Source organism: Populus nigra, chromosome 7 (genome assembly GCF_951802175.1).
Source record: "Populus nigra chromosome 7, ddPopNigr1.1, whole genome shotgun sequence".
Classification (NCBI taxonomy): domain Eukaryota; kingdom Viridiplantae; phylum Streptophyta; class Magnoliopsida; order Malpighiales; family Salicaceae; genus Populus; species Populus nigra.
The window spans coordinates 2,959,339-2,984,056 of record NC_084858.1 but is presented as its reverse complement, the minus strand read 5'-3'; the positions used below and the strand labels follow the sequence as shown (position 1 = coordinate 2,984,056).

The window sequence follows — 24,718 nt, the reverse complement described above, 5'->3', positions numbered from 1 at the left end:
TGTGGAATGTTTAAGGTTGCTATGATGGTTTATTTGATAGGATATGGTATTCTCCAGTAAACTAGGTAAATTATAGGCTTGCTTCAATATCTTTGGTTCAAATAATTTAACTAGGTGCTTAATCTTTACCACCAAACCACTCATAAAGAACACCAAAGCTTGTTTCTTACTATTTCCTTGTTCTATAAAATATCAAAATCCTAGATATCAACCTCTAAGCTTTCATTTTATTTAAGATATTTTAACTCTTCTAAAGGACCCTTCTAACCCCCTAAATATATAATATAAAGCATCCACATACTTACCTTATGTAATCTCTTGTCCTCCTATACTCCTCATGAGATTTTGATGCTAATAAAAAGCCATACCATCTAAATAATAAAAAAGTTAATTCAAGTTTCTTACAGTTATATATCTCCTCTATGTAAGTATTAATTGTGCATTTATAAAGCTATTTATGTGCATTATCACCGTCAAAGCATGGGAAGTTCTTTATAGGCTTATGTATCTTATAGGAATGATGCCCCCTTCACATGTTTAGTAGGTTTTTTGAAACCGAACCCCCATTAAAAAAATCTTGAGTCGGGGATGTTTGAGAGTGTAGTAGCGATTATTTTTTAAAATGCTTTTCATTTCAAAACACATCAAAATAATATTTTTTTATTTTTTAAAAATTATTTTTGACATCAGCACATCAAAATAATTTGAAAATATAAATAAATATTAATTTGAAACAAAAACAAATATTTAAATTTTTTTAAAAACACTTTCAAAAAACAATATCAAATATGATATCGTGAGTAGTTAGTGGTAGCTTATGCAAAATCGAACCTCGTTGAAACGAGAGCCCACTAATAAGGTCCTTCGATTCTCCTATTCTGGCTTCATAGCTAGCTTGAGCATTTTCTAGTTTCTGCTTGGATACCTCCAGTAACTTTATCACTTGCTCATATTTTTGTGTTTGCTATTTGTTAATGGAGTTAAGGGAATTCTCCAGTCTTCTGAGGTAACAGGAACTTATGTCAATTTGCCATACTTAGGCTACGTTTGGGAACGCGGCTGCGGCTGCGTTCCCAAAAATTTGAATTTTTTTTTTTTTTGCTAAAATTTAATATGGTTTATATGTTTTGAATCGTTTTGATATGTTGATGTTAAAAATAATTTTTAAAAAATAAAAAAACATCATTGATATGTATTTTGGCATGAAAAGTTATTTGAAAAGCACCCATAACCACACTGCCACGCTCTAAGTGTTTAAAGATTCGAGGCTCTGACACCCCTTAGAGCAAGTGAGATCTCTCAAATGGAGCCAATACTAACAGTCTACATGAATTAATGGAACGAGCAAAGCAGTTTGAGATACAAAAATGTGTTATTGGAGAGGGAGAGAGACCAATCAAATCATCAATCACTAATCATCTTCTCATTATCCTTCTCATTCGGTTACATGTTCATTTAAAGGAACTGTCATAAAATGCATAACCAGCTCTCTCAGTCACGCCACGCCTGGAAGGAAAACTAATAAGTGGAAACGAAACTAAATAAAACGGTGCGTATAATAAAAGATAAAACTGCACTCGAATGGTCACAACATTCGAATGCAATTCACTTTCTTTTCTCCTTCAATTTTCTCTCGGCCTTTTATTTTTTTATGGCAGGAAAGAAATCAAAATAATACAATTTTTTAAAACGAAATTAGAAGATTTTGTTCATCGAGCTCGAGATAAAAAAAGAATTAAAATTAATTAAAAAAAGTTGAGTCAAACCCAATAAATCTACTAAATCCATAACTGAAGATGTGATATTAGGATAACTCTACAGAAAAAAAAAAGATAAAAAAAATCAAAGAATACTAATTTTAAAAAAAAATTAAAAAACAAAATTTCTTCAAGTATTGTCTTAAATTAGATGCTAGAGGATGAAATTAATAAATTTAATTTAATTAAAAAACAAAATTCATTTTAAAGAATTTAACAAAGACAAAAAAAAAAAACAAAGCAACTTTTGTTATTTTAAAAAGAAAGATAAATCTTATAGAAAAAGAGTAAAAAAAGTGTTAGAGACTGAAATATGAAAAAAAAAACTTAAAAAAATAAAAAAAATCAAGCAAACTCAAGTGAATCTTGTAAACCCAAGTTAAACTCTCAGATCTGCAATACATTAAATTCATGACTCAAGCTCAATTTAGAAGCTCAACACCTAAAAAATTAAATGTTGGAAGATAAAATCAATTAGTTCAATGTAAAAATAAAATTCCTTCAGAAAAGCTAAATTCAAAGAAGATATAAAAAAAAGAGGCAACTCGTGTTTTTTCAAAACAACTAAAAAATACTATAGAAAGTGAATAAAATAATAACAAAATGTTGGAGGATGGGAAACAAAGGAAAAGAAACTCATGTCAACTTCGTAAACCAAAGTTAATCTTTTAAACCCGCAAATTGTTAAATTTAGACCTAAACTTAACTAAAAAGCTAAATACCCAACTACTTAAATGTTGAATGATGAAATAATAATAAAATAATCAATCTAAAAATAATTTACAAGGTAAAAAAAATACAATAATAAAAAAAGAAAAAAATTTGATAGGAAAAAAACTAAAGAATGTTGAAATTGCAAAAAAAAAAAAAACAATTGCAAAAACCATCTAAATTTAAAAAAAATAAAATTAAAAGATTAAGAATTAAATTTGATAGATAGAACAAGGATGAAATTGAAAAAACTCCTTAATTTCATAAAGTATTCTAAATTTTAAAACTTATAATAAAGAGAATAGGAATGAAATCTTAATTGTAACAAATTTTAAGGTCTAATTTGATTTTTTTTTAATTTTAACATGAAAATCGAGAAAAGAGAGAGAAAAAAAAACAAAAGACTATAAGCATCACACCGGCCACCATAATGCTACACACGTTGCTTATTCGTAGAGGGGATGCCGAGATGCTTCGAAAACCACTTCAGAATCATGGTTTTGGCCACCAGAAAGCACCACACGCGTCATTTGAAGACAATTGACACTGTTCACCTGATTTTTTTTTAATTTTCTTATTTATTAAATTACCCTACTGCTTCAAATACATCTAATAACCTACCAAATGAACATATATAAATGATACAAGAGCCCTTAAGTTAAAGACAATTGTTTTTATTTTTCAAAGATAATTAAATAATTTACTTGCTTTAAAATTAGGATAAAGATTAAAAAGTCCCTAAATCCAAGTGATTTTTGTATTGTCGAAGGATAATCAAGTAATTATATTGTTCAAAGAAAACACAAAAATACCGTCTAACTCATAGTTTTGAAACCCGGGCCGGCGGGTTGATCCAAGATCCAGTCCAATGGGTTGATCCAAGATCCGGCCGATCCGAGGTTGGAACCAGGCCAGGTTTAAGAAAAAATAGAGGAAGTCAAAACCCATGCTGACTCGGCTGACCCGACAAGACCCAGTCAAAAACTCGGTTACAACCCGTTGACTTTTATTTTATTTTTTTACTAAAATAATGTTATTTTGATTTTTAAAAAGATCAAAATTAACCCAAGCCTTGAACCAACTTGGTTTGAAAACTCTCGTATAGCTACATACTTAGAATGTGTTTGGGAATGCGGTGCAAACTGCGTTACTAAAAAAATCAATTTTTTTTAACTAAAATTTAATATGATTTGTACGTTTTGGATCGTTTTGATGTACTGATATTAAAAATAATTTTTTAAAAAATAAAAAAATATCATTAATATATATTTTAACATAAAAAATTATTTAAAAATCAACCGGGAAAACACATTCTTAGTAATGACAAATGTATTCTATTAAAAATTTCATCATAACCAGAGCCACAAGTCATGCTACTTTTTCCACCGACAGATAAAATTAGCCTTGTAAAAGGTTGATGCCTTTCAGTATCGAGTAATCACCTCTAATGTTTCCAAAACTTTCAAAGCATTTCTTCCTTATCATTAATAGTTACCTAAGAGAAAATATGGCTGAGGAGATTTTGAAGAGGGTTGGTTCACTTGCTGCAGCTCGTGCAGCTCAGGGGATCAATATTGCATGGGGATTTAAGGGAGAGCTGGAAAAGCTGATGTCGAAATTGATCATGATTCAAGCAGTGCTACAAGTTGCTGAAGAAAGACAAATTACGGTTGATATGTGGAGGCTTTGGTTGGATAAGGTTCGAGACACAGCTTACCAAGCTGAAGATGTGCTGGATGAGCTTGGTTATGAGATTATTCAACGGCAGCTAGAGACTCAAGACAGTATGAGAGGGAAGGTATGTAGCTTCTTCTCTCTCTCCAACCCAATAGCATTTGGTCTGAGGTTGACCCAAGAACTTCAAAAGATCAATGAGTCCTTTGATGAGCTTCAAGAAATAGCAACTTCGTATGGGCTTAGAGTTCTATCTGCAGATACAACTCCTCAACCTAGACGCCGCTCAATGACAGACTCTTTCTTTTTCCTCTCAGAAGTTGTCGAAGGAAGGGGTGATGATGTCTCTAAAATTATTAACTTGTTGGTTAGTTCTTGCAGCCTACGAGTTCTTTCTGTCATTCCTATAGTGGGAATGGCCAGGCTAGGAAAGACTACTGTAGCAAAAATGGTGCACCGAGAAGTTAAAGACAGAAAACTTTTTGATGTAACATTTTGGATTTGTGTTTCTGATAGTTTTGACAATGAAAGGATTTTAGGAGAAATGCTGCTAACTCTTAATAAAAACACTGATGGGAGAACTGGAATGGATGCAATAATGACACATCTTCGAGAAGAGTTAGAGACTAAAACATTTCTTCTCATACTTGATGACGTGTGGAACGAAGATTATGAGAGGTGGAAGATTTTGAAGGATTGTCTATTAAAAATTAGTGGTAATAATAGGAATGTTGTTGTTGTTACTACTCGTAGTAGACTAACAGCATCAATAATGGAGAGTCAGACTGCATGTAGTCATGAGCTGAAACAACTGTCAAATAATGAATGTTGGTCAATTATTAGGGAAATAGTGTCTAGAAATGGAGAGTCGATTCCTTCAGAATTGGAGGCTATCGGAATAGATATTGCAAAAAAGTGTGGGGGGTTGCCAGTAGTTGCTAGAGTTTTAGGGAGTATGTTGTTTCGTGAAAAGGACAAGGATAAATGGAGTTCAATAAGAGACAGTGATGCTGTTGAGATGTCAAGTCACTATGATCAAGTTTTACAAATATTGAAATTAAGTTTCGATCATTTGCCTTCTACTTCTCTGCAACGCTGTTTTTCTTATTGTTCTATTTTTCCTAAAGATTTTGAGATTGAAAAGGAGAAACTGATTCAGCTTTGGATGGCTGAAGGGTTGCTTGGGCCATCTGATGGAGAGATGGAAGATATAGGTGATAGAAACTTTAATGACCTGCTTGCACGTTCGTTTTTCCAAGATTTCCAAACGGATGAGCTTGGGAATGTAATCTGTTGCAAGATGCCCAATCTTGTGCACGATCTAGCTTTGATGGTGACAAAATCGGAGACAGTGATTCAGAAGCCTGGCTCAGCTATAGACGGTACATTTATAAGACATCTAAATCTCATTTCTTCTGATGAGAGAAATGAACCAGCATTTCTAATGTATGTGTCAAGGAACCATCTCAACCTAAAAGCTTAAGCTGTTAGGTGAGGTCTCAGGATATGATTTATATTATTCTCTAACACACCCCCTCAAGTGAAAGCCCTTTGGGCTTGAAACTTGCACAGGCCCACTTTACCTTGTGCTTAATTTTTATCAAATAAATGGGGATGGTGAGATTCGAACTCGTGACCACTTGGTCATCAAGGCTCTGATACCATGTCAAAGAACCATCTCAACCCAATAGCTTAAACTGTTAGGTGAGATTCCGGGATATGATTTATATTATTCTCTAACACACCCCCTCAAGTGACAGCCTTTTAGGCTTGAAACTTGCACATGCCTACTTTATCTTGTGCTTAATTTTTATCAAATAAATGGGGATGGTGAGATTCGAACTCGTGACCACTTAGTCATCAAGGCTCTGATACCATATCAAAGAACCATCTCAACCCAATAGCTTAAGCTGTTAGGTGAGGTCCCAAGATATGATTTATATTATTCTCTAACAGTATGGTGGTAGAAAATTGCGTACATTATTCTCAAGATTCCTTGACAAGTCTTGGGAATTTAGAGGTTTGCGAAGTCTGACCTTGAATGATGCTCGTATGACAGAGTTGCCAGATTCAATTTGCAGGCTGAAACATTTGAGGTATCTCGACGTTTCACGAACAGATATCAAAGCGCTTCCAAAATCCATCACGAAGCTCTATCATTTGCAAACCTTAAGATTCAGCGACTGCGGGTCACTCATAAAGTTTCCCAACAAAATGGAATATTTAGTGAGCTTGAGACATATTGACTTTAGTCATACGCCAGCTGATGTTGGATGCTTAACTGGTCTTCGATCACTGCCATTCTTTGAAGTGGGTCAGGATAAGGGCCACAAAATTGAAGAACTGGGATGCTTGAAGGAACTGAGAGGGAGGTTGAGAATAGTCAATCTGGAGCATGTAAGAGACAAAGAAGAAGCCAAGGGAGCAAACCTGTCTGGAAAAGAAAATATTAACACATTGGTATTGGTATGGAGTTCAGAAAGAGAAAGCAGCAGCTCCAGCATCAATTACAAGGATGTGTTGGAAGGCCTCCGGCCTCACCCAGACATACGAAGCTTAGAGATTGAGAATTATCAGGGAGATGAATTCCCACCATGGTTTTTTATGCCAATACTCAATAATTTGGTGGTGCTGAAATTGAAAGGCTGTAAAAAACTTCCTCCAGCAGGACATCCTTCTCATCTTAAAATTCTTGAGATAGAAGGAATGGATGTTGTGGAGATAATAGGTGAGGAGTTTTATAGCAGTGGTGGAATGGAAGTAGCATTTCCTTGCCTGGAAGAGTTGAACATTAATGGGTGTCCCAAGTTAGAAAGCATTCCATCCATGAGCCATCTTTCATCAAAACTTGTAAGATTGACAATCAGAGACTGTGATGCATTGAGTCATATATCTGGCGAATTCCAAGCCTCTGCGACATCTCTTAAATATTTAACCATAAGGCGTTGTTCCAATCTGTCATCCATTCCAAGCCTTCAAAGCTGCATAGCTCTGGAGGCATTGTCTATTTCTACGTGCTACAATCTGGTATCGCCTGTTATTCTAGAATCGCGTTCTCTTACAAGTGTATTCATTGGTTGGTGTGGAAAAGCAAGTGTTCGAATTAGTTGGCCACTATCCTACGCAAATATGAAGGAATTGAACATCGAGATCTGCGGGGAGCTTATCTTCTCTGATGATTTACATGGAGGAGAAGTGTGGCCTTCTCGTTTTCAATCACTAGTCATTAGATGCTGTGATCAATTCAAGTCAGTTCCTGATGGTTTAAAAAGAAGACTGCATTCTCTTGTTCGATTAGATATCAGCTGGTGTCGAAATTTAAGTCATATTCCAGAAGATTTCTTTTGCGGCCTCAACCAATTGAAGGGATTGCAAATTGGTGGTTTCTCGCAGGAATTGGAGGCATTTCCTGGAGTGAATTCAATCCAACACCTAGGTGGCTCCCTTGAAGAGCTTAAGATAATTGGGTGGAAGAAACTGAAGAGTCTACCACATCAACTTCAACACCTCACCTCCCTTACGAAATTAAATATCTATGGTTTCAACGGAGAGGGATTCGAGGAAGCATTGCCAGATTGGTTGGCCAACCTTTCTTCTCTTCAAGAGCTTACAATTTGGGAATGTCAGAATCTCAAGTATCTGCCAAGTTCAACAGCCATGCAAAGCCTCTCCAAACTAACACGTCTGATAATTAGGAGTTGTTCGCTTTTGAAGCGAAATTGCACGGAGGACAGTGGGTCTGAGTGGCCCAAGATTTCTCATATCCCACATATCGATTTACCATAGTGAGGTAAGTTTGAATTTCTATAAATCTGGCTGTCTTTAATTATATTTATTTATATTAAATTTAATTCGTTTAATTTCTTTCTTTTTCATTGCATTGATTAATTGCTTGCACAACAAATTTTCTAGGAATAAGCGCAACTCACCCAATTAAATAAATAGTAAGGAGCATAATCTCACCACCAATTTCCTCAGGTTGGTTCTTCTCTTCAAACTTCTTGGGTTTATATGGACTGTCCAATCATTTTTTTTTCTAATTTTTGTTTCAATTTTTCTGTTCATCTGATTTTTTATGTTTTTGTGTAGGGTCCCTTTTCTATGCAAAGCTGATAATAATTGATTCCTATCTTTATAATTTAATTGAATAATTTCAAGCTTCAACTCAGCTGGATTTTTTGCTGGCTTAATCTTTAGCAGAAACGGCAGATGAAGATCTAGCGCAAAAGAAACAAGGGCTCCGTGCTGCGCAGCCAGCCACTCGCTTTGATTTCTGACAGGTATTTGGTTGTTTGCATCTTTCCATTAAAATCCAATCTCCATAGTTATGGTGATATTGTACGTAATTATTGTTATGATTACTAGTATATTTTAAGGAGAAACACAGTTTCTTGTTCAGTCAACCAAACAAGAGCGGTTCATTTCACGAGCAAACGGTCAAGAAACCTTCAATTGTGCATCCCTCTGACATTTTAAGGAAACGTCTCAGCCTGTAGAAGGGTTTAATCATCTGGGTTTTTTTTGGTAAGTCTCAAGCATTTGAAGATGTGGATTAGTGCTGCCAATTATTCAACTTTGCTGCATTAATTGCATTGTTAATATTAGTGATCGTCCTTCTCTTCCAATAAGATTGCATAGAATAGTTTGGAAGCTTCTGGTGGACCAAATGGTGGAAGATGGTCTTTTATGGTGATCCTTTATGAGGTAAACATGTAACCAGAACATTAATCAATTAGCTGTTTTGAAGTGTATACTTACGTTTCTTTTTTTTAGGCAAAAAGGTAGTGATTATCAAGACTGGTGGAAAGTTAGGGAAATTTTTGGTTTGAACACTATAGTGATTTATAAACATGTTAGGTTTGAACTAATTGTCTTCGGTATTTTGACAACTTCTATTCAACTTTTGTTTCAATTCATTAGTGGGGCTTGCTTTGCTAAGCATAAACTCATATGCAGATTATACAATGAATCAGCCTCTCACATGTCCTACTTTCCTGCACTTTTAGACTTCTACTTCATTTCACTAGCTGCAATTCTGAATCCAAGAGGTTTTTCCTTATTCAGATGGATTACTAGCCCAACCAGGTGAAAGCATTTCGAGGCCGGCAAGGACAAGGGGAAGAGCCTGATGTAGGGGACTCGGACTGGATAAAGCAAGAGCAGCTTTTTGTTAGGGTAGCTGAAAGACGGAGACCAGAACTAGATGCCAAAGAAGCCCAAAAATCAGGGCTACGTTTTCAGAAATGCGAGTTGGAAAAGGTTAAGGGGACAAATTCTTCTTGAGCTCGTTCAACAATGAGTTAATATTTCTGCTTATCAGTGCAAGCTCCGCTCATTAATCCAGCTTGGGGTTTTGCAGGAGGAGATACGTGCAATTCTTTTGAGTTTTGCTGAACCAGGAGTTCTTATTGTGGGATTATGTGGACAAAGAAACAATGCTTCCAAGTAACTAGCAACTCAGAGATACAGTGTGATGAAGGATTTGCTGTTGTTATTTGAAACAACTTCTGATTTGAATGCTCACTAAGCTGGTTTTTTTTACATAAGAAGCAGAAGAATAGAGGTTCATGCACGGACGCATGTTGCTTCATTTGACCAGCTCAGTTTCAAGTGAGTTACAAAGACTCTTCCCTGCTCAACTGACCAGGATGCTATTAGGCCTCTGAATAAGCATTTGGTTTTTTGCATTATTCTATGAAAATTCACACTCCATGATAGTATGTAATTATATATTCAGGAGAAAAATACTTTCGTGCTCAGTCAACCAAACAAGAGTGGTTCATTTCACTAGCAATCGCAAAAGCATAATAGAATTTTTCTCAGAGGTACCCATGTTTCTCCTGATTCTAGGTCCTGGAAGGAATAGCAATCGTCATCCATCAAGAAAACTGTCAGCACACCTTCCTTCAACTAGTGCTTCACTCTGGCACTTTAAGGAAACATCTCAGCCCCACATTCCATAAGGGTTTAATCATCTTCAGGTATTTGGTAGGTGTCATGGGTTTGGAGATATGGATCATATTTCTCTGTGAATTCCATTGCTAAAATTAGTCTCGGTCATTCCTTTCAACCACAGAATAATACGGAAGGTGCAGGTAGAGCAACTGATGGCAGACGGTCTTTGGTTCGAGGCAAGCATATAACCAGAAATTGACAATGTCTTAAAATCATTTCCAACTTCATTTTACACCCCAGTTTAATAAATCTTTGTCAATCCTTCCAATTATCTGGATCTTCATGAACCACATCCAGTGAGCTTGTCTTGAATATGTAGTTTGGATGGGGAAATGGGTTGTTGAGCTGTCTTAGGAGTTGGGCTCTGTTAGGATCTTTGTTTTGCAAGATGGCTTAACTGGTAAGATGAAGTTATGTGTTGACTGTTTTCCTTCTCTTTGGCAGAGATGAAAATCTGCAAACTGACCATTACTTAAACGTTCCTCGATGGATGACCAAGGAATCGATGGATTCCAAATCCACCACTTCTGATCTTAGAAAGGTATATTTTCTTTGCTACATGTTTTTAAGATTTTATCTAAGCACTGAACAGTAGAAGTATTATGCGTGTGTCTTCGTGATATACAGAAGGGAGGATTTTCAGATGCTTAGAGAAACTTGGCTCACCTGTTTCACTTCCCTTTAGATGCCAGAAGTTCTGTAATCAGCGCTTAAGTGATCAAAACAAGATGAGAAATCTGGAATTGGATTCAGTGAGGTGTGTTCCTTAAATTTCTAACATGCTTATTGATTAAAGGAGAAAATTGTTTTAGATTATTTTAACAACTTTATAATGTGACGGGATATGCATATTCTTCCCATTCTAAATGTCATCCGTTCCTATTCCACTAGCTGATTGCATGGTGTCATGCTGGTTTCTGGTTCTTCATTACTGCATATAGTTCCAAACTTGTTTCTTGTTACAATTCTATTCACAGTTATGGATCATTTCCATAAGCTGAGGGATTTTTTATTCACACATACAGGCTTTTTGGGTTTTCTATGCATATGCTATTTACAAAAAAATTCTTCGAAAGATGCATATGCTAATTACTTTAATTATGGCATTCAACCCTTTAGGTGCCTTGCTACTGATTTTAACTATCACATTTCAATCATCTGTCTCACCAGAGTTTCTATTCCTTCTGTTTCATTTCAAAAATTGGCAGGCTGGCTTGATCTTCAACAGACATGGTAGGTGAAGATGCAGTGCAGTCTCTGTAGCAAAGATAAGGTCTCTGGATTCTTTCGATCTATTTCAATAGAAAACTGTCTATCCTGCTCGCAGTAGAGATTGTAAAAGGAGAAAATGGTGTATATATATTTTGACATTTACTTCATGTCTGGTATAGTATAGTATATATTAATGTCTTTTCATTGATCTTATTGCAGCAATGTAAAATGTCTTCTGGTAGTACTTCAAATACTGATACTTCATCGACCCAATCATCTCATCCTATCGACATTTTATTTAGATTTTGCTCGGACATGGAAAAGCTCAGTATATTCATTGTACCAAAGTGAAGGTGCTGACAAGGATGCATCTATATATATTACATTGGTTTTCAATGTACTTTTACATCTAACTTGAACTATAATATTATGAAATCTTGAACTTTTTAGTGATAATTATATTGTTTGTGATGAAATATCTATCAAAATAATAGAATTTGAAATTATAATTAGTTAATTGTTTGGTCCCTTGGACTTGTAGTTTGCTTAGTTGCCTTTGTTAAATTGTGCCGAAGTGTTGGTCAATTAATTTCTTTTGTTAGCCTGTTGTTCTTTTATCTTTTATTTTGTTAAACTTTTTAGCGAAGTGGATTGGTGAAAACAATTTGCAATATTTATCTTTTTTGTACCTAGATATTATAGTGATTTGTAGTCTGTATGTGTATTATTTTATTTTATTTTTCTGGATTAATCTGAGTTTAACCTAAGTGACATATAGCCTAACTCCTTGGCTAGGTGAATTTATGTGAAATTTCAAATTGGATTTAATAATTATGATACTAAATCCCTCCTCCCCTCTCCCTCAATGAAATGAGATGGTGGCATTCATAGCGATGGCTCAAAGCTCGCTCAAAATTCTCTCACAACACTATTGTTCTTCATCAGAAGATTTTCTGCTAAAGTTTTTATCAAAGGTAGTTTCCTCTCTTCTCACAAAATTTTAGCTAAAGTTCTTGTTGGCAAGAATACAAATTTTGTTACACCCAACACATATATATTTAGCATCCATTTCTTGATATCAACAAGTACAGTCAATTTATTAAAGAAGGCCCAAAAACTTTAACCCGCGTTTGTGATTAATTTTGTGGAAAAAAATAATATTTTTTTTCTAAATTTAAAAATACATCCAGTCTTGTTTTCTGCTTTCCATTTGTCATGTAAAGAAGAAGAAGAAAGATTTGGAATTTCTTGCTTTTACTCCATATCTGCTGGGTCTGCACAGCCCAGTTTTCTTACAGGTCTGATCCCATTACTGTCCCGTCCCACATGACTTGGGGATTTGCCGGGTCTATCCACTTCTTGCTTAGCTTGGCTAGCAACGCATGGGCTACAAGCCCTAAGTTTTTACACCTCAGGTACAGCGTAAAAGTCCCTTTAGGCGTGCAACTTAGAATTACTGGCTTGTTTCTGAACGAACTTTGTTTGGACTGAATTACTGCTAGGTTTATCCAATTTAATTAATAATTACTATAGGAAACTGCTCGAAAACTTTATAGGAAAGGCCATCACGAAATCATGGTGCTGGTGCCACAAATACAGATTATCCTCTACAAAAAAATGCTGGCTATAGTCTCTGGTTTAAAATATCCTTCACCAAAACTTTTCTTCAACCTATGTTAACAAATCTCAACTCATTCCAGCACCATAATTTTTTTTTAAAAAAATTATCCTCCTAGGACCAAAATTAAACTGATCCCTCATGATTCTGACCTAATCGACAACGCACAACTAGTAAACAACACAAACTCCTCCATGGCAAAGGTTACATTCTATGCTACATGTGAAGCTCTTCAGCAACAAGGATAAACAGCTTCGGTGCACAAATCCAGCTTCTTTTGTCATGCTGCTTTCACCTAAGAGAATATCGTCATTCATCATGCTGCTTTCACCTTACGAGAGGGAGGCCGTCGGAATAAACTTATGAGATCATCAAGACCCTGTTAAACAGCATAATGGGCAATTCAGCAATTTTTAGTTCAGTTTTTTTCATGTAGGATTGTGAAGGTATAGCCATACAAACAAAAAGTATTGAAAGCTTCATATAAAGATAAGTGGGGTTACCCTTGTTGTGATGACAAGAAAAGTGAAAAGTATAATCAAATATGATCCTAGCACTAGAAGCAACAGCAAGTCGAATGTTACACTAGCAACCTGTAACAGCACATTTGAGTTGATTATCATTCAGTCCAGTAGAGTAATTAACAGTTTAATTCGTAAAAGAGAATAGCATGAAAATAAAATACATCTCAAAAGTCAAAAGAAATAAAAATGTAATTGTCATCTGGAGAAATAAAAATACGAACCTGGTATATGTTTAGTTTAGCTTTAGTTGAGTCATAGATTGTGAACATCCCATCGAGCACCTCATGTTGCACATTTACTTCATGAGTATGATCTTCTAATTCCTGCAGAAGGATACAAACAAATTAAGGCAAAGTAAAAAACTGAAAAAAGTATATTATGTTACCTTTAGAGTGTTAACCAGCCCCAGCCTCATAAAACCCCGATACCGAATCAAATTTCTTAGTGGGGAAAAAAAAAACAAGTCTTTCCCAATTTCCAACATAGTAGCTCTTAAGCACTAGGTGCCGTGTTTTGGATAAATCAATGAGATTCCAGAAGTCAGCATATGGGGGGGGGGGGGGGGGGGGGCGATCAAGAACAGCTTACATAGAAATTGATCTGAACAAAACCATTCCTATGAAATGCTATTGGCATCTGTGTAACATCTGAAGACCGAATCCTTAAACATAGAGAAAAAACATTAAAGTTTATTTCATTTTGCATATTGGGGGGAGCATGAAGGGTTTATTCACATTCCATCACCTAGCACATGAAAGAAACAATATTTCCACGCCAACTTGTAATAAAAGTTAAACTGTAGTCAAACAGAAAGGAAGCTGGATGTAACCAAAGAAATTTAAATATTTCAACTCAAATTAGCAATTTTGGAAAAAATAAAAGTAAATGTCCGACACTGTAGTCTGCAGTTAGCAAGGCCTGACACAAATGTGAGCGAACAGCACCATTGACCATATAATAAAGAAAACCATGAAAATATTATTTGTTGAAGAAAATTTGTAAAGTGTACACCTTTTTCAGTGCCATGACAAATGGGTCATTCTTTGATAGAAATGGTGCCACTCGAGGTGTTTGTGACAAAAGATCCAACCAGGATCTTATGTAAGGAGCATTGACAGCCAAACTAGTGTCATCCGCAAAGATTTGAATGTTTTTCCCTTGGTAACCATAGACATGCCTCTGTGTATGACAAATAAAATATGTCAGAGAACATAAAACTTGAAGAATGTTCCAAAAATTTAGTTATCTTGGTTCACAATTTGCAATAAACTTGTTCCTAATGTGCAAATCCTGACACAATACCCCCATCATATAGTTAATTCTAATAATCTTAAACCCGTGCACATTACCAGCACTTGCACGTGTGAGCACACAATTGGTGCCTTGACCTCACTCTCAGCAAGGGCAATTTCACAAAAATAGTCTTCAAACAAATGTGTGATAAAGTCAAAACTTTGGTATCAGGATCCATCACAATGAATTAAACTTATTCGAAGGCATGTAACCTTACCGCGATACTCTCAGCAACTAGCTTGATACTTCTAACTATTGCATCTTCGTTTACAAAATGTCTGTCCAGAGAACCAAGATCTCAGTACTGTGCAAAAATATAAGAGCAGCTATACTTTCTTTATAAATGAGGTTCAAGTTGAAAAACACAACCTGCTGTCAGATAGACCTCCAGTTCTTTCTAACAGTTCAGGTGGTGCAGAAAGTCCGGTAAGGGTAGCAGCCGTGACCCTCAGCTTTGAAAACTGCTCGTGCTCCCAAGCTACCTACAGCAGGTCAACAGCTATATCACCTGAACTAAATGAGAGCATTGAGAGTACAGCATGCTTGAATCAACTAAACTGAAATTCTGGTAAAAACACAAAGAAAACCCCATCCATAATAAGAAAAAAAGATGCATACATGGTAAACTAGTGTCAGCCATCACGATAGCAATATGAGCATATTGTTTAAAGAATAAAAAGCAGATAATCTAACACACAGTTAAGCTTTATAATGGCTATGAAAATATCTTATTAAATGATGAATACTCATCTCCTGGTGCTGCAGAACAGAGAATGAAAATGAAAATAAATGAAAGAAAACCATCTATTTCAATGTCTGATACAATTCTCCAGTATTTACCATTTGAGATTGACAAAAATAATTTTTCTTGAACCAGTAAGCCAAAAAAATGTCAAAATTAAAAATAAATCATCATTTTTTCATGGTTTTACAAAATAGTTCAAACCTTCAAGTAAATTGACTTACTCGAGGATTTGAGATATTAATTTTCTTGTGCTTCAAACTAACTTCAATGCCCAGCTCTTCTGCTACAGTAGAGAAACCCTAGGAAACTCAATGGATCAAACCACAAAACACAGTAATGGCATTGACACAAAAGAATAACAGCTCTGTACTGTTAAAAACTTCATCATAATAACAGCTCTGTACTGTTAAAAACTTCATCATCTTACTTCAAATATTTGTTTAATAAAGGCATTCTCAGGAGGCTTGGACACATGAATCCACAATTTGTTATCCCATGAGCCAATGCTATTCAAGCAAATAGCATAATCGATGCTTTCTCGTAGACGTTGATCAAAGCTCCGAAGCCACTTCAAAAGTAAAAATACTAAGATAAGCAAGCCAAAATAAAGAAAAAGTAGATTATACAATTAAGTTAATGGAAAAGATGATAAGAGCTAAGCACCTTGTGGGTTCCATTGTAGTTATAAGGTCCACCGGATGTTAGCCCAAAAAGTAAGTTATACCGTCCTCTTGTCTTTGGATTAGAATAAAGAAGTGAAAATAACCTAGCCATTTCAAGAAGAGCCACAATGCCACTCCCATTGCTATCACTTCCAACAGATAATGCCTACACATGTAACTAATTTCTCACATTACAAGGTGCATACAAGTGGAAATAGTTTATATCAGATGTAAATTTACATACAGGTGCAGTTCCAAAAGTATCATATGATGCTACAATAGCAATAGTTGGAAGTTGATTCGGATCTCCATCTGCTTTCAGCCCTGGCAACCACCCCTGCGCAGTTTAAACCATCATTTAGTTTACAAATAAACAGCATTAGCATGAAGAAGAAGCTCAAAGAGCTCAGCAAGATTGCTCAGATTACAAGCATGAATAATAAAAACAGTAACTAAATTCATTAATAAGGATGTCTTATCAATTGTTAATATTCGTATGTGAAGAAAATGGAGAGTATATTATATCAGAATTTCAATAATTTTAATTGTTAAAGCGGAACTTTAAGAGTTAAGACCAATATATGATCTGAAATTTTTTGTCAAGTAGCAAATGCTTTTACACCTAAATTTATTTCTGCTTTTAAAGTTCCACGTTTTAGTCTTGCTTAAAGCACAGTTTACACAGCTAGTAACAAAAATTTGTATGTTAATCTAGGAGCCAACACATAATTGGTGATGGCTGTGATATTTAAACAAGCAATGTAATGGTGTGTGCTGCAAAATTCATAATTGTCCATTAAACCTTACACGCCAGAGGCTGGAGTGCCTGTTAGAACGCAAAACCATATCTTTATCATGTCTTAAGTTCAATAAAATTGAGGCTATGTTAACATTGACAAGTGTTCCTGAGCTTTGGTAATGCAATAACATAGCTAAAGATACCAGAGCAGGGAACACAATAATAAATTCTCAAGAAACAGTGTCTTTATCAAAGCAAAGATACAAAATTAAGTTACAAAAATGCAAATCATATATAATAGATTCCTCAAGCATCAGCATCAATTTGACAGCAATGCATTGTGGCCAATGGACTATTGTTCCCTTAGCCATCAGAATCTGGAGAGCCCAGTATTCCTGTTTCTAGTAAGTGACAGATCAATGATGAGATGTTAATGATATGCAACATATTCCATTTCGTTATGAATAGTCATTTCCAATGGAAGAAGGAACAGAAAGTGACCTGAATGTTTGTGATGGCAGGAGATGCAATTCTCTTAGGTTCTGGTGCTGAGACAACAAGCTTGTAGCTGCAATATTTCCAAGCAAAAATGAATAGACGAGCCCAGCACACATATCATCAATCTCCACTTAAGCAAGCACACACACAAGTAAAATCACATTTCCATGGACATAAACAACCATGAGTTAGAAAGTAGATATGTTTAGTGTTTGAACCAGATGGCAATAGAGGAAGGCATTGCATGTTTTTGCTTTATATAGCATTAATATCATGGACTAATCAGCAGTAGAGAATAAAAAGAGTTTGTACAAGACGGGTCTAGATCGAGCCATTTTCTGGCTCAATAAATTTTTTCTTTTAAAAAAAAAACATCAACCTTCCAAAAGAAACTAAACTAAACTTCTTTCCTCCCTCCATGAAAATTTCAGCTTGGGATTCAAAACAATTTCCCCTCAACTCATAATTCCATATTGTTGTACATCTGCATTCTACAGTGAACATGTAAATCCTGTTACGCCCACTTAACATTTTCTTTGTTTCTTTCTTATATGTTTTGCATAGATTATCTCAGGAAGAGAGTGTTTGGAGAACAGGAGCAAATAATTATCAATCAGGTATTGAGATTCAGAAAACATCATACAATATATCCAAGATAAGAAACCCAAATTTCACTCATGTGATGCAATTTTTCAAGAAACGATCATGGGGCATCTATCCAGCTCGTTTTAGCATGCTGACTATATTATATTCTATGTAAATGACATATAACTTCAACTAGAATTCTCATTTTTCAACAGCAATGTTATGAATTAACCTGCCAGTTGTCGCAGTAGCAGGCTGACCAGAGGCATCATTCCTCTTGACATCAGCCAACACAGCATCAATGTCATCATCCTCAAAAGCAAAATATACCGGATACTACACCAAAACAAATCACAAAACCCAAAATCACCCAAACTCGATCGAATAAGGTTCAAAAGAACTAAATAATAATATTTTTTTTCACTCACGGGAATATTGGCATAAATAAGCAATCGTTCAAGCTCCACCAAAACATTGTTTGTCAACTTCTTCTCATGTATTTGATATTTGCTCTCAGACGTGGGGTCTCTATTTTCAAAATTAAGCATTTGCGGCAGCAAAAATAATAATCCTCCCAGCGGTTTTCTTTGCGCAATAAACTCTATCATAAAAAATCATAAAAATCAACTGATTTAACTACTTCATTAAATTTTAATTAATTAAGCTATACTAATCAAACAATTTAACTGCTTCATTAAATTTTACTTAATTAATTAAGCTATAGTAACCAACCAATTTAATTACTTAACCAAATTTTAAGTAAGTAGGCTGTTATTATAGACTAGATACGCAATTAGAAATGTAATTAACCTTTAACCAACGTGATATTCAATTCACGAACAGGAATGATGACGACAGTGCGAGAAAGATCGACGCCGGGAGGGAGATGCAAGGAGCCGGCGTGGTGGTTCAAAGTGGCAAAACGCGATCCGAACTGAGCTCCGGAGATATCGTATTGGATTAAGCGGTAGACGTCGACGACAGTTGCTGCGTCACAGAGCTCGATGCAGGTGACAAGGATGAAGACGAGAGCGATCATTGAGTAGATTGATTCTAGCATTTGACGCTCTCGCTGTTTCCTTGACGACATCGTTTTTTGGATCGGATCGGATCTAGGGTTTCAGCAACTGATCGATCCGTAGAGAAAAATTAGAATATCTGGCAGAGGTAGTGAAGGAGAGTGAGGTCTGTTTACTTGCTTTCTTGATTTGTTTAAGACGAAGTTCGATTAGTCCCTCGACTATTTTTGTTTCTTGAAGAAGTCTCTTATCTATCAGGTTTCTCAATTGGGACCTCCGTCGACATATGTTAATAGCTTTTGAAAACAATTGAAGATGATGTTAGACTCTCTGTGTGTGTTATTTTTTTTATCATTTTTTAAAATAAATTAAATGGAAAAGTATTCTATTATTTCTTTCGATGTAAGATAAGTTAAAATAAATAATTATGTGATTAAAATAGTTTTATATTTGGATTACACGTGTTATTATATATATTAAATGAGAGGAAATGTAAGCTTTTTGTTACATCTATGAGTTTTTTATAGAACAGTGCATATGTTTTGATAAAAAAAAATTAATTAAAAAAATTAATTTGATATTTTTTTATATTTTTTTAATTATTTTAAAATGTTTATATTAGGAACTATAGTTTTGAAACTCGGCCTGGCGGGTCGACCCGGACCTCGCCGACCGGGGCTGGAACCGGGCCGGATTGAAGAAAAAATGGAGGAAGGAAAAACCCGGCATGACCCGGTGGATTGACTCGGCAAGACCCGGTCAAAAACTCGGTTGCAACCCGTTGATTTTTGTTTTTTTCTACTAAAACGACGTCGTTTTGATTTTTTAAAAACAAAAAATTGACTTGGACGATCCAGTGATCCGGTCAAAACTCGAAACCTGGATCTTGAATCGAGCCAGTCACCGGATCGGATCTAAAAACTATGTTAGAAACATCAAAGAAGGGTTAAATTTAATGTTTCTGTGACTCAAATGCAATACAAAGTCGTTACCAAATTGGAAAATGCGTGAGTAACTCGTGCATTATTTAATGTCACCTCCAATTATTTTGATAGAAGGATTTGATTGAGAAAAGGTAAACAATGGAGGAGCTAATTTGTAGAATTGGTATTTAGAGGACTCAATTTGCAAACTATATACAGTAGAGGGATTGATGAGAGTTTTGCCAGAAAAAATGGAAATAAATTGACGTGTCCGGTTAATAAACAGGCACAAAAAATATATCCAATTTCAGCATTTAACACATGAAATGAAATCTTAGTTTTGTTAACATCTACATTATTGGTAAGTCCAAGGTTACAAGCTAAGAAAAATCAAATAAACTAGCTGGGTTACTCTAGGATTTAGGCTATTTTTTAAATAGCTTCTTGAACCAAAAATTCTCAAATGTTCATCCCAGCAATCCCCATTACAATGTAATCCATCTAATTTCATAGTTATTAGATTTGTTCGGTTAATTTAATTTATTAATTTTAAATCTAGTTTAAAAACAAGCCCAAAACTAGGCTCGAAGAGCTAAACTTTTGTCTTCTTCAGGTGCCGCCCGATTGTGAACCACGCTAGCTGGCATCAAGCTCTTGGTTCTTTTCCCCATCTGCTGCCGTCGTTTGTAAGGGCTCATGTGGCAACCGGAAGACAGACAAGCTGTAATAAGCATTAAAAAAGCGTTCACAGGTTGAAAGATGGAGTTACAAGGCAGGAGCAGCAGTTCTGGAGGCGATTTATGGCAGAAGACTTGCTTGCTTCACAAGCAAACATTGAACTATCTTGTTTGCTTACATGCTTGCTGGGGAAAAACTAGGACAGTGATCAACGTCTTAATTTCTTGCTTGCCTACAAATTATTAGATATTATATTGGTGTATAATATATATAAAAATGAAATCTGCTATGCATGCCGATCTGCTTTCATTCGAATGCTTGCTGGCAATCACGAAACGTTAATATCAGGAGATGGCAACTACTTGATTTTTACATGGAAGTGTTAGGCAAATCCATTAAACAGAAATTGTGGAGGAAACAGAAATTAGATGATTATGTATGTATGATCTAATCAAAACATCTTTTTTTACATTATTAGAGAATAATATAAATCATATCTTAGAGCCGACCAAGCGGCCACGAGTTTGAATCCCACCATTCTCATTTATTTGATAAAAATTAAGCACAAGGTAATGTAGGCATGTACAAGTTTCAAATCCAAAGGGCTTTCACTTGAGGAGGTGTGTTAGAGAATAATATAAATCATATCTTGGAGTTGCATAAGCTTAATCTACAAAACCAAGCAGTTCCATTTCGAGAGTAACCCTTCGGGTGGTTTTATCAGCAGGAATATTCAACACAGGTACACAAAGTGATAAGGTCCGCAAATTTAAGTATTGTAGAGTTAAGGTTTACGAGTTAAATAATCGGTTTATCTTTTAATTTCAGTAATTTAATTTATTTTTTTAATGAAGGTAACTGATAGCCGGTATTTAGATGGTTAATAGCCGGTACCTAGATGGTTGATGACAGGTACTTTTAAAAAATCTCATCTAGTAGATCTTGGGATTCTTCGATGCAATAAGTGTCATTTTGAGAGAGAAAACATGGTATTTTAGAGAAATATATTTTAAAAATAAGTATATAATAGAGAATAAAAATTGTGAATATTGACAATTAAAGGATTCATATGGATTTATACATTATTAATGAGAAATAATCATTTTTTACACGTCATTAATATTAATGGAAAAGACATAGGTTTTTAGAAGACTTTTATATACATAAAGATATTGAAAAATGAATATATTTGACTTTAATATTTTATGTTAAGAATCATAAAAATAAATAAATGAAATCGTGTAAGCTAATATAGGGTTTAGAAAGATCATTATTTCTATATATATTTAGGTTTAGTGAGATATTAAGCTCTAAGATGTTAGGCCTGGAAATTTATTATATCTCGATATACTTAGACTCCCCCAGTGATGTTAATGATATTAGATCATCACTTTTTTTTCTCACTCTTTTAAACATGATATTAGATAAAAATAACATATATAACTGCGAACTGTACGGGCTACCAAGCTCTTTGGGAAGCATTCCATTCTGCTATTGACCTTTGATAATACTTGAATGGAGAACTGAGTCACTTGGTACTTCCCCGCTATCTGGGAAGACAAGCTTCAGGTCATCGTTGTCTCTGTATGCTTGCACAAGAGCAGCAGCTTTGTATACAAACACCCCAGACATAGCAGGCACAAGCTGTGAAAGAACAAAAGAACGATGAACAATTAAGAATCAACTCACTTCTTTCTTTCGTTCCCATGGGTAAAAGTAGCCTACCGCCCCTTGAATTCGAGAACTCCAAACCCAGTGCAAGTAGATTTTCTTTTTGTAAAAGTCTTTAGTTTAGTGCTAAGAGATCTCTTAAGCTATGTGGCCCCTATGAAGTACGAACAGATTCCAACCAATTTTTTCTTCATCTCCAACAGCATTTGGGAACATTTCTCAAGAGTGCAATAAAACTGCAAAAGAAATGGTTTCAATGAATACCTGGAAATCAAAAGGATCATTGGCAAAATATTGATGAGACAGGACCCGCAATCCATGAATTGCAGCCGGCATCACAAGCCTTGGAGATGAAAGAGCAATACCGCTTCCCTTAATTGATTTCTCCGGTGAGTCCCTAAGATCCTCACTTCTTACCCCAATCCTGAGATCAAAAGTAGCTGTTGACTCGCACAAAAGAAGAGAGTGCACATGATCACTCAATCAAAGAAATGACTGCAGTTTTTTATTATACTTCTTTTGCCCGAAAATCGAAGGAACTATTTCCCTCGAGAGATTGTCTGCCTGTTGGTATAAGAGTTGAAGGTATAAGCAAGCTCACTCAGTACAAAACAAGAAATCAAAAAAGACAACTGCAATGACCAGCAACATCAAAATGACGACAGTTCATGAATCAAAAGGAGCTGAAACAAAAGAAAGAAAATCCATATACCAATGATCAAGGTGAGTTAGATTCTTTACAGGCCACTTGAACTCGGTAAAGAAACCAACTTCAACACCAGAAGCATTACAGAACACAGTGACGTAAGCCTGAATTCAATCCAATATCTGTCAAACCTGTCAACAACAAGTCTCGTATTTCTCAGAGTAAACAGAAGTAGCAAAATGGGCCTAAGAAATAAAGAATATCGATCCTCCCATGTTACAAAATAAAAAAAATTGTATTAACAACAAAATTTTATTATTTACTATTGATGGTCCATATGATCCTTTATGAAGCTTAAATTCTCTAGAACCAAAAATGAATGAAAATTTGCATAGAAGACAGAGAGGAAGCCTACATGGCTGTGTGCTAGCTCTTAACACTGAGACAGAAAATGAGGTTCTCTTGAAAAGAAGAGGTCTTGGAGACAATTTTGGAAATGGGGTGAAGCAAGCAATGCTAGAAAGTGTATTAATTTGAGAATATTTAGCAGCTAGCTACTCTGTTATTACGGTGGCCAGTTCTCTTCGAGGAGTTGATGTGGAGAGAAATCTCTCTTTTTGTGTAGTTAATTTGATAGAAGATGGGATGATTTTTTTTTCTTCTGTTACCATCTTATTATATATAAGTTTGAGCTCTTTTATAATAATGTAAATGTGGCGTTGATAATTATTTTTTAAAGTGTTTTTTTATTAGAAAATATATTAAAATAATATTTTTTTATTTTTAAAATTTTATTTTTGATATTAATATATCAAAACAATCTAAAAATACAAAAAAAAAATTTAATTTTTTTTAAAAGTTTTTTTTTCACCTAAAAAATAAAAGGACCTTTTGTGTTTAAAATTGTGATATATAATGTTTTTTAAAATAATTTTTTCTTATTTTTAACTCCAGTAATTTAAAATAATTAAAGCATTAAAAAAATAATTAATTTAATAATTTTTTAAGCTAAAAATATTTTTAAAAAACATGTAAAAATAAAAGCAAAAACACTTTCAAACGTCACTAAACCAATTATCATTAATAGCAGTTTTATGTTAATCAACCCAATGATATACCAATACTTGTTCTAGTTGGGTCTTATATCAGATCAAATATTAACTCGACATTAGAACCCAATTAATCTACATTTTAACTATCATTTCTTAGAATTTTATTTAATGATTATCACCTCATCAATCCTTTCATCAATTTTACATTCTTTTTAATTTTTTTAAAATTTAAAAAATCAAAAAGAAAAATAAGAAGCAGTGAGATGGAAGAATATGATTAAAATAAAGTATTTTTAGAGTAAAGAACTACTGAAATGAGGATGGTTTATAATTAATGTCAAGGAATTATTTGATTATTTCTAAATTAGAAGTGCTAATGAATTGGTTTTAACAAATCTCATCCATTCAATTCAATGTAAAATACAAAAGAAAAAAGAAAAAAGAAAAAGAAAATACTCAAGGCCTGTGCTCTAATTTCTAAACACTTGTTATAAAATACTTATAAAAAATTAAAGAACGTTCTTGATCTTCGTTCAACCTATGCTAGCAGCCATGGACTTCCCTTCTGCTTTATTTAAAAAGGAATGAACAAGTAAATTACTATTTTTTCAAGTTATTGTAAGAAAATATTTTCTTATATATATGACTTTTTAAGAAAGTAATTTAGTTTTTATGTATAAAAGCTGATTCAAGATACTTTTATGTTGAAAAGGGTTTATATAAACAAACAAAAAATATTAATTGATGAAAAAAGAT

At 34.5% G+C, this 24,718-nt stretch overlaps 4 protein-coding genes across 19 annotated transcripts; 2 read left to right on the top strand and 2 right to left on the bottom strand.

Annotated features, from left to right (window-relative positions):
• The first annotated feature begins 3,975 nt into the window (after positions 1-3,975).
• On the top strand, positions 3,976-6,187 carry LOC133699373 (putative disease resistance protein RGA3). Its single transcript, XM_062122607.1, has 2 exons — positions 3,976-5,588; positions 6,163-6,187. The coding sequence occupies exons 1-2, from the start codon at positions 3,976-3,978 to the stop codon at positions 6,185-6,187; spliced, it is 1,638 nt and encodes a 545-aa protein (XP_061978591.1).
• On the top strand, positions 6,104-11,765 carry LOC133698472 (putative disease resistance protein RGA4). Of its 16 annotated transcripts, none has more exons than XM_062121398.1 (12): positions 6,104-7,932; positions 8,055-8,120; positions 8,343-8,422; positions 8,542-8,666; positions 8,772-8,846; positions 9,207-9,401; positions 9,502-9,752; positions 9,993-10,123; positions 10,542-10,638; positions 10,725-10,854; positions 11,306-11,370; positions 11,529-11,765. In XM_062121398.1, exon 1 carries the CDS (start codon positions 6,195-6,197, stop codon positions 7,926-7,928), a length of 1,734 nt encoding a protein of 577 aa, XP_061977382.1. In that variant the 5' UTR covers positions 6,104-6,194; the 3' UTR covers positions 7,929-7,932; positions 8,055-8,120; positions 8,343-8,422; positions 8,542-8,666; positions 8,772-8,846; positions 9,207-9,401; positions 9,502-9,752; positions 9,993-10,123; positions 10,542-10,638; positions 10,725-10,854; positions 11,306-11,370; positions 11,529-11,765. The 16 variants fall into 16 exon arrangements, with proteins under 16 accessions (XP_061977382.1, XP_061977377.1, XP_061977379.1 ...); XM_062121393.1 differs by having other exon boundaries at positions 10,219-10,638; XM_062121395.1 differs by having other exon boundaries at positions 9,993-10,130.
• Positions 11,766-12,839: 1,074 nt separating this feature from the next.
• LOC133699765 (uncharacterized) lies at positions 12,840-19,200 on the bottom strand. Its single transcript, XM_062123207.1, has 15 exons — positions 18,784-19,200; positions 18,402-18,574; positions 18,206-18,309; positions 17,392-17,458; positions 16,396-16,488; positions 16,153-16,317; positions 15,917-16,057; positions 15,711-15,788; positions 15,114-15,226; positions 14,962-15,022; positions 14,463-14,630; positions 13,673-13,774; positions 13,431-13,520; positions 13,259-13,306; positions 12,840-13,222 (listed from the first exon to the last, which is right to left on the bottom strand). Exons 1-15 carry the CDS (start codon positions 19,061-19,063, stop codon positions 13,208-13,210), a joined length of 1,698 nt encoding a protein of 565 aa, XP_061979191.1. The 5' UTR covers positions 19,064-19,200; the 3' UTR covers positions 12,840-13,207.
• A 1,293-nt stretch (positions 19,201-20,493) lies between these two features.
• On the bottom strand, positions 20,494-24,516 carry LOC133699371 (uncharacterized). Its single transcript, XM_062122605.1, has 5 exons — positions 24,501-24,516; positions 22,761-22,860; positions 22,529-22,688; positions 22,105-22,237; positions 20,494-20,636 (listed from the first exon to the last, which is right to left on the bottom strand). Exons 1-5 carry the CDS (start codon positions 24,514-24,516, stop codon positions 20,494-20,496), a joined length of 552 nt encoding a protein of 183 aa, XP_061978589.1.
• Between the last annotated feature and the right edge of the window lie 202 nt (positions 24,517-24,718).

Bases quoted from the DNA above. Each gene is read 5' to 3' on its own strand.
- LOC133699373 (XM_062122607.1), top strand. From the start codon at position 3,976: ATGGCTGAGGAGATTTTGAAGAGGGTTGGTTCACTTGCTGCAGCTCGT. The intron at 5,589-6,162 runs GTATGTGTCAAG...GGGAATTTAGAG, and splicing joins AATGAACCAGCATTTCTAAT to GTTTGCGAAGTCTGACCTTG.
- LOC133698472 (XM_062121404.1), top strand. From the start codon at position 6,195: ATGACAGAGTTGCCAGATTCAATTTGCAGGCTGAAACATTTGAGGTAT.
- LOC133699765 (XM_062123207.1), bottom strand. From the start codon at position 19,063: ATGTCGTCAAGGAAACAGCGAGAGCGTCAAATGCTAGAATCAATCTAC. The intron at 18,310-18,401 runs GTGAGTGAAAAA...GTTTTGGTGTAG, and splicing joins TTATTTATGCCAATATTCCC to TATCCGGTATATTTTGCTTT. The intron at 13,521-13,672 runs GTTCGTATTTTT...GTGCTGTTACAG, and splicing joins CTAAACTAAACATATACCAG to GTTGCTAGTGTAACATTCGA.
- LOC133699371 (XM_062122605.1), bottom strand. The intron at 22,238-22,528 runs GTATTCATTGAA...GTTCTTTCACAG, and splicing joins ATGATCCTTTTGATTTCCAG to CTTGTGCCTGCTATGTCTGG. The intron at 20,637-22,104 runs GTATTATCAAAG...TGCTTATTACAG, and splicing joins TGACTCAGTTCTCCATTCAA to CTTGTCTGTCTTCCGGTTGC.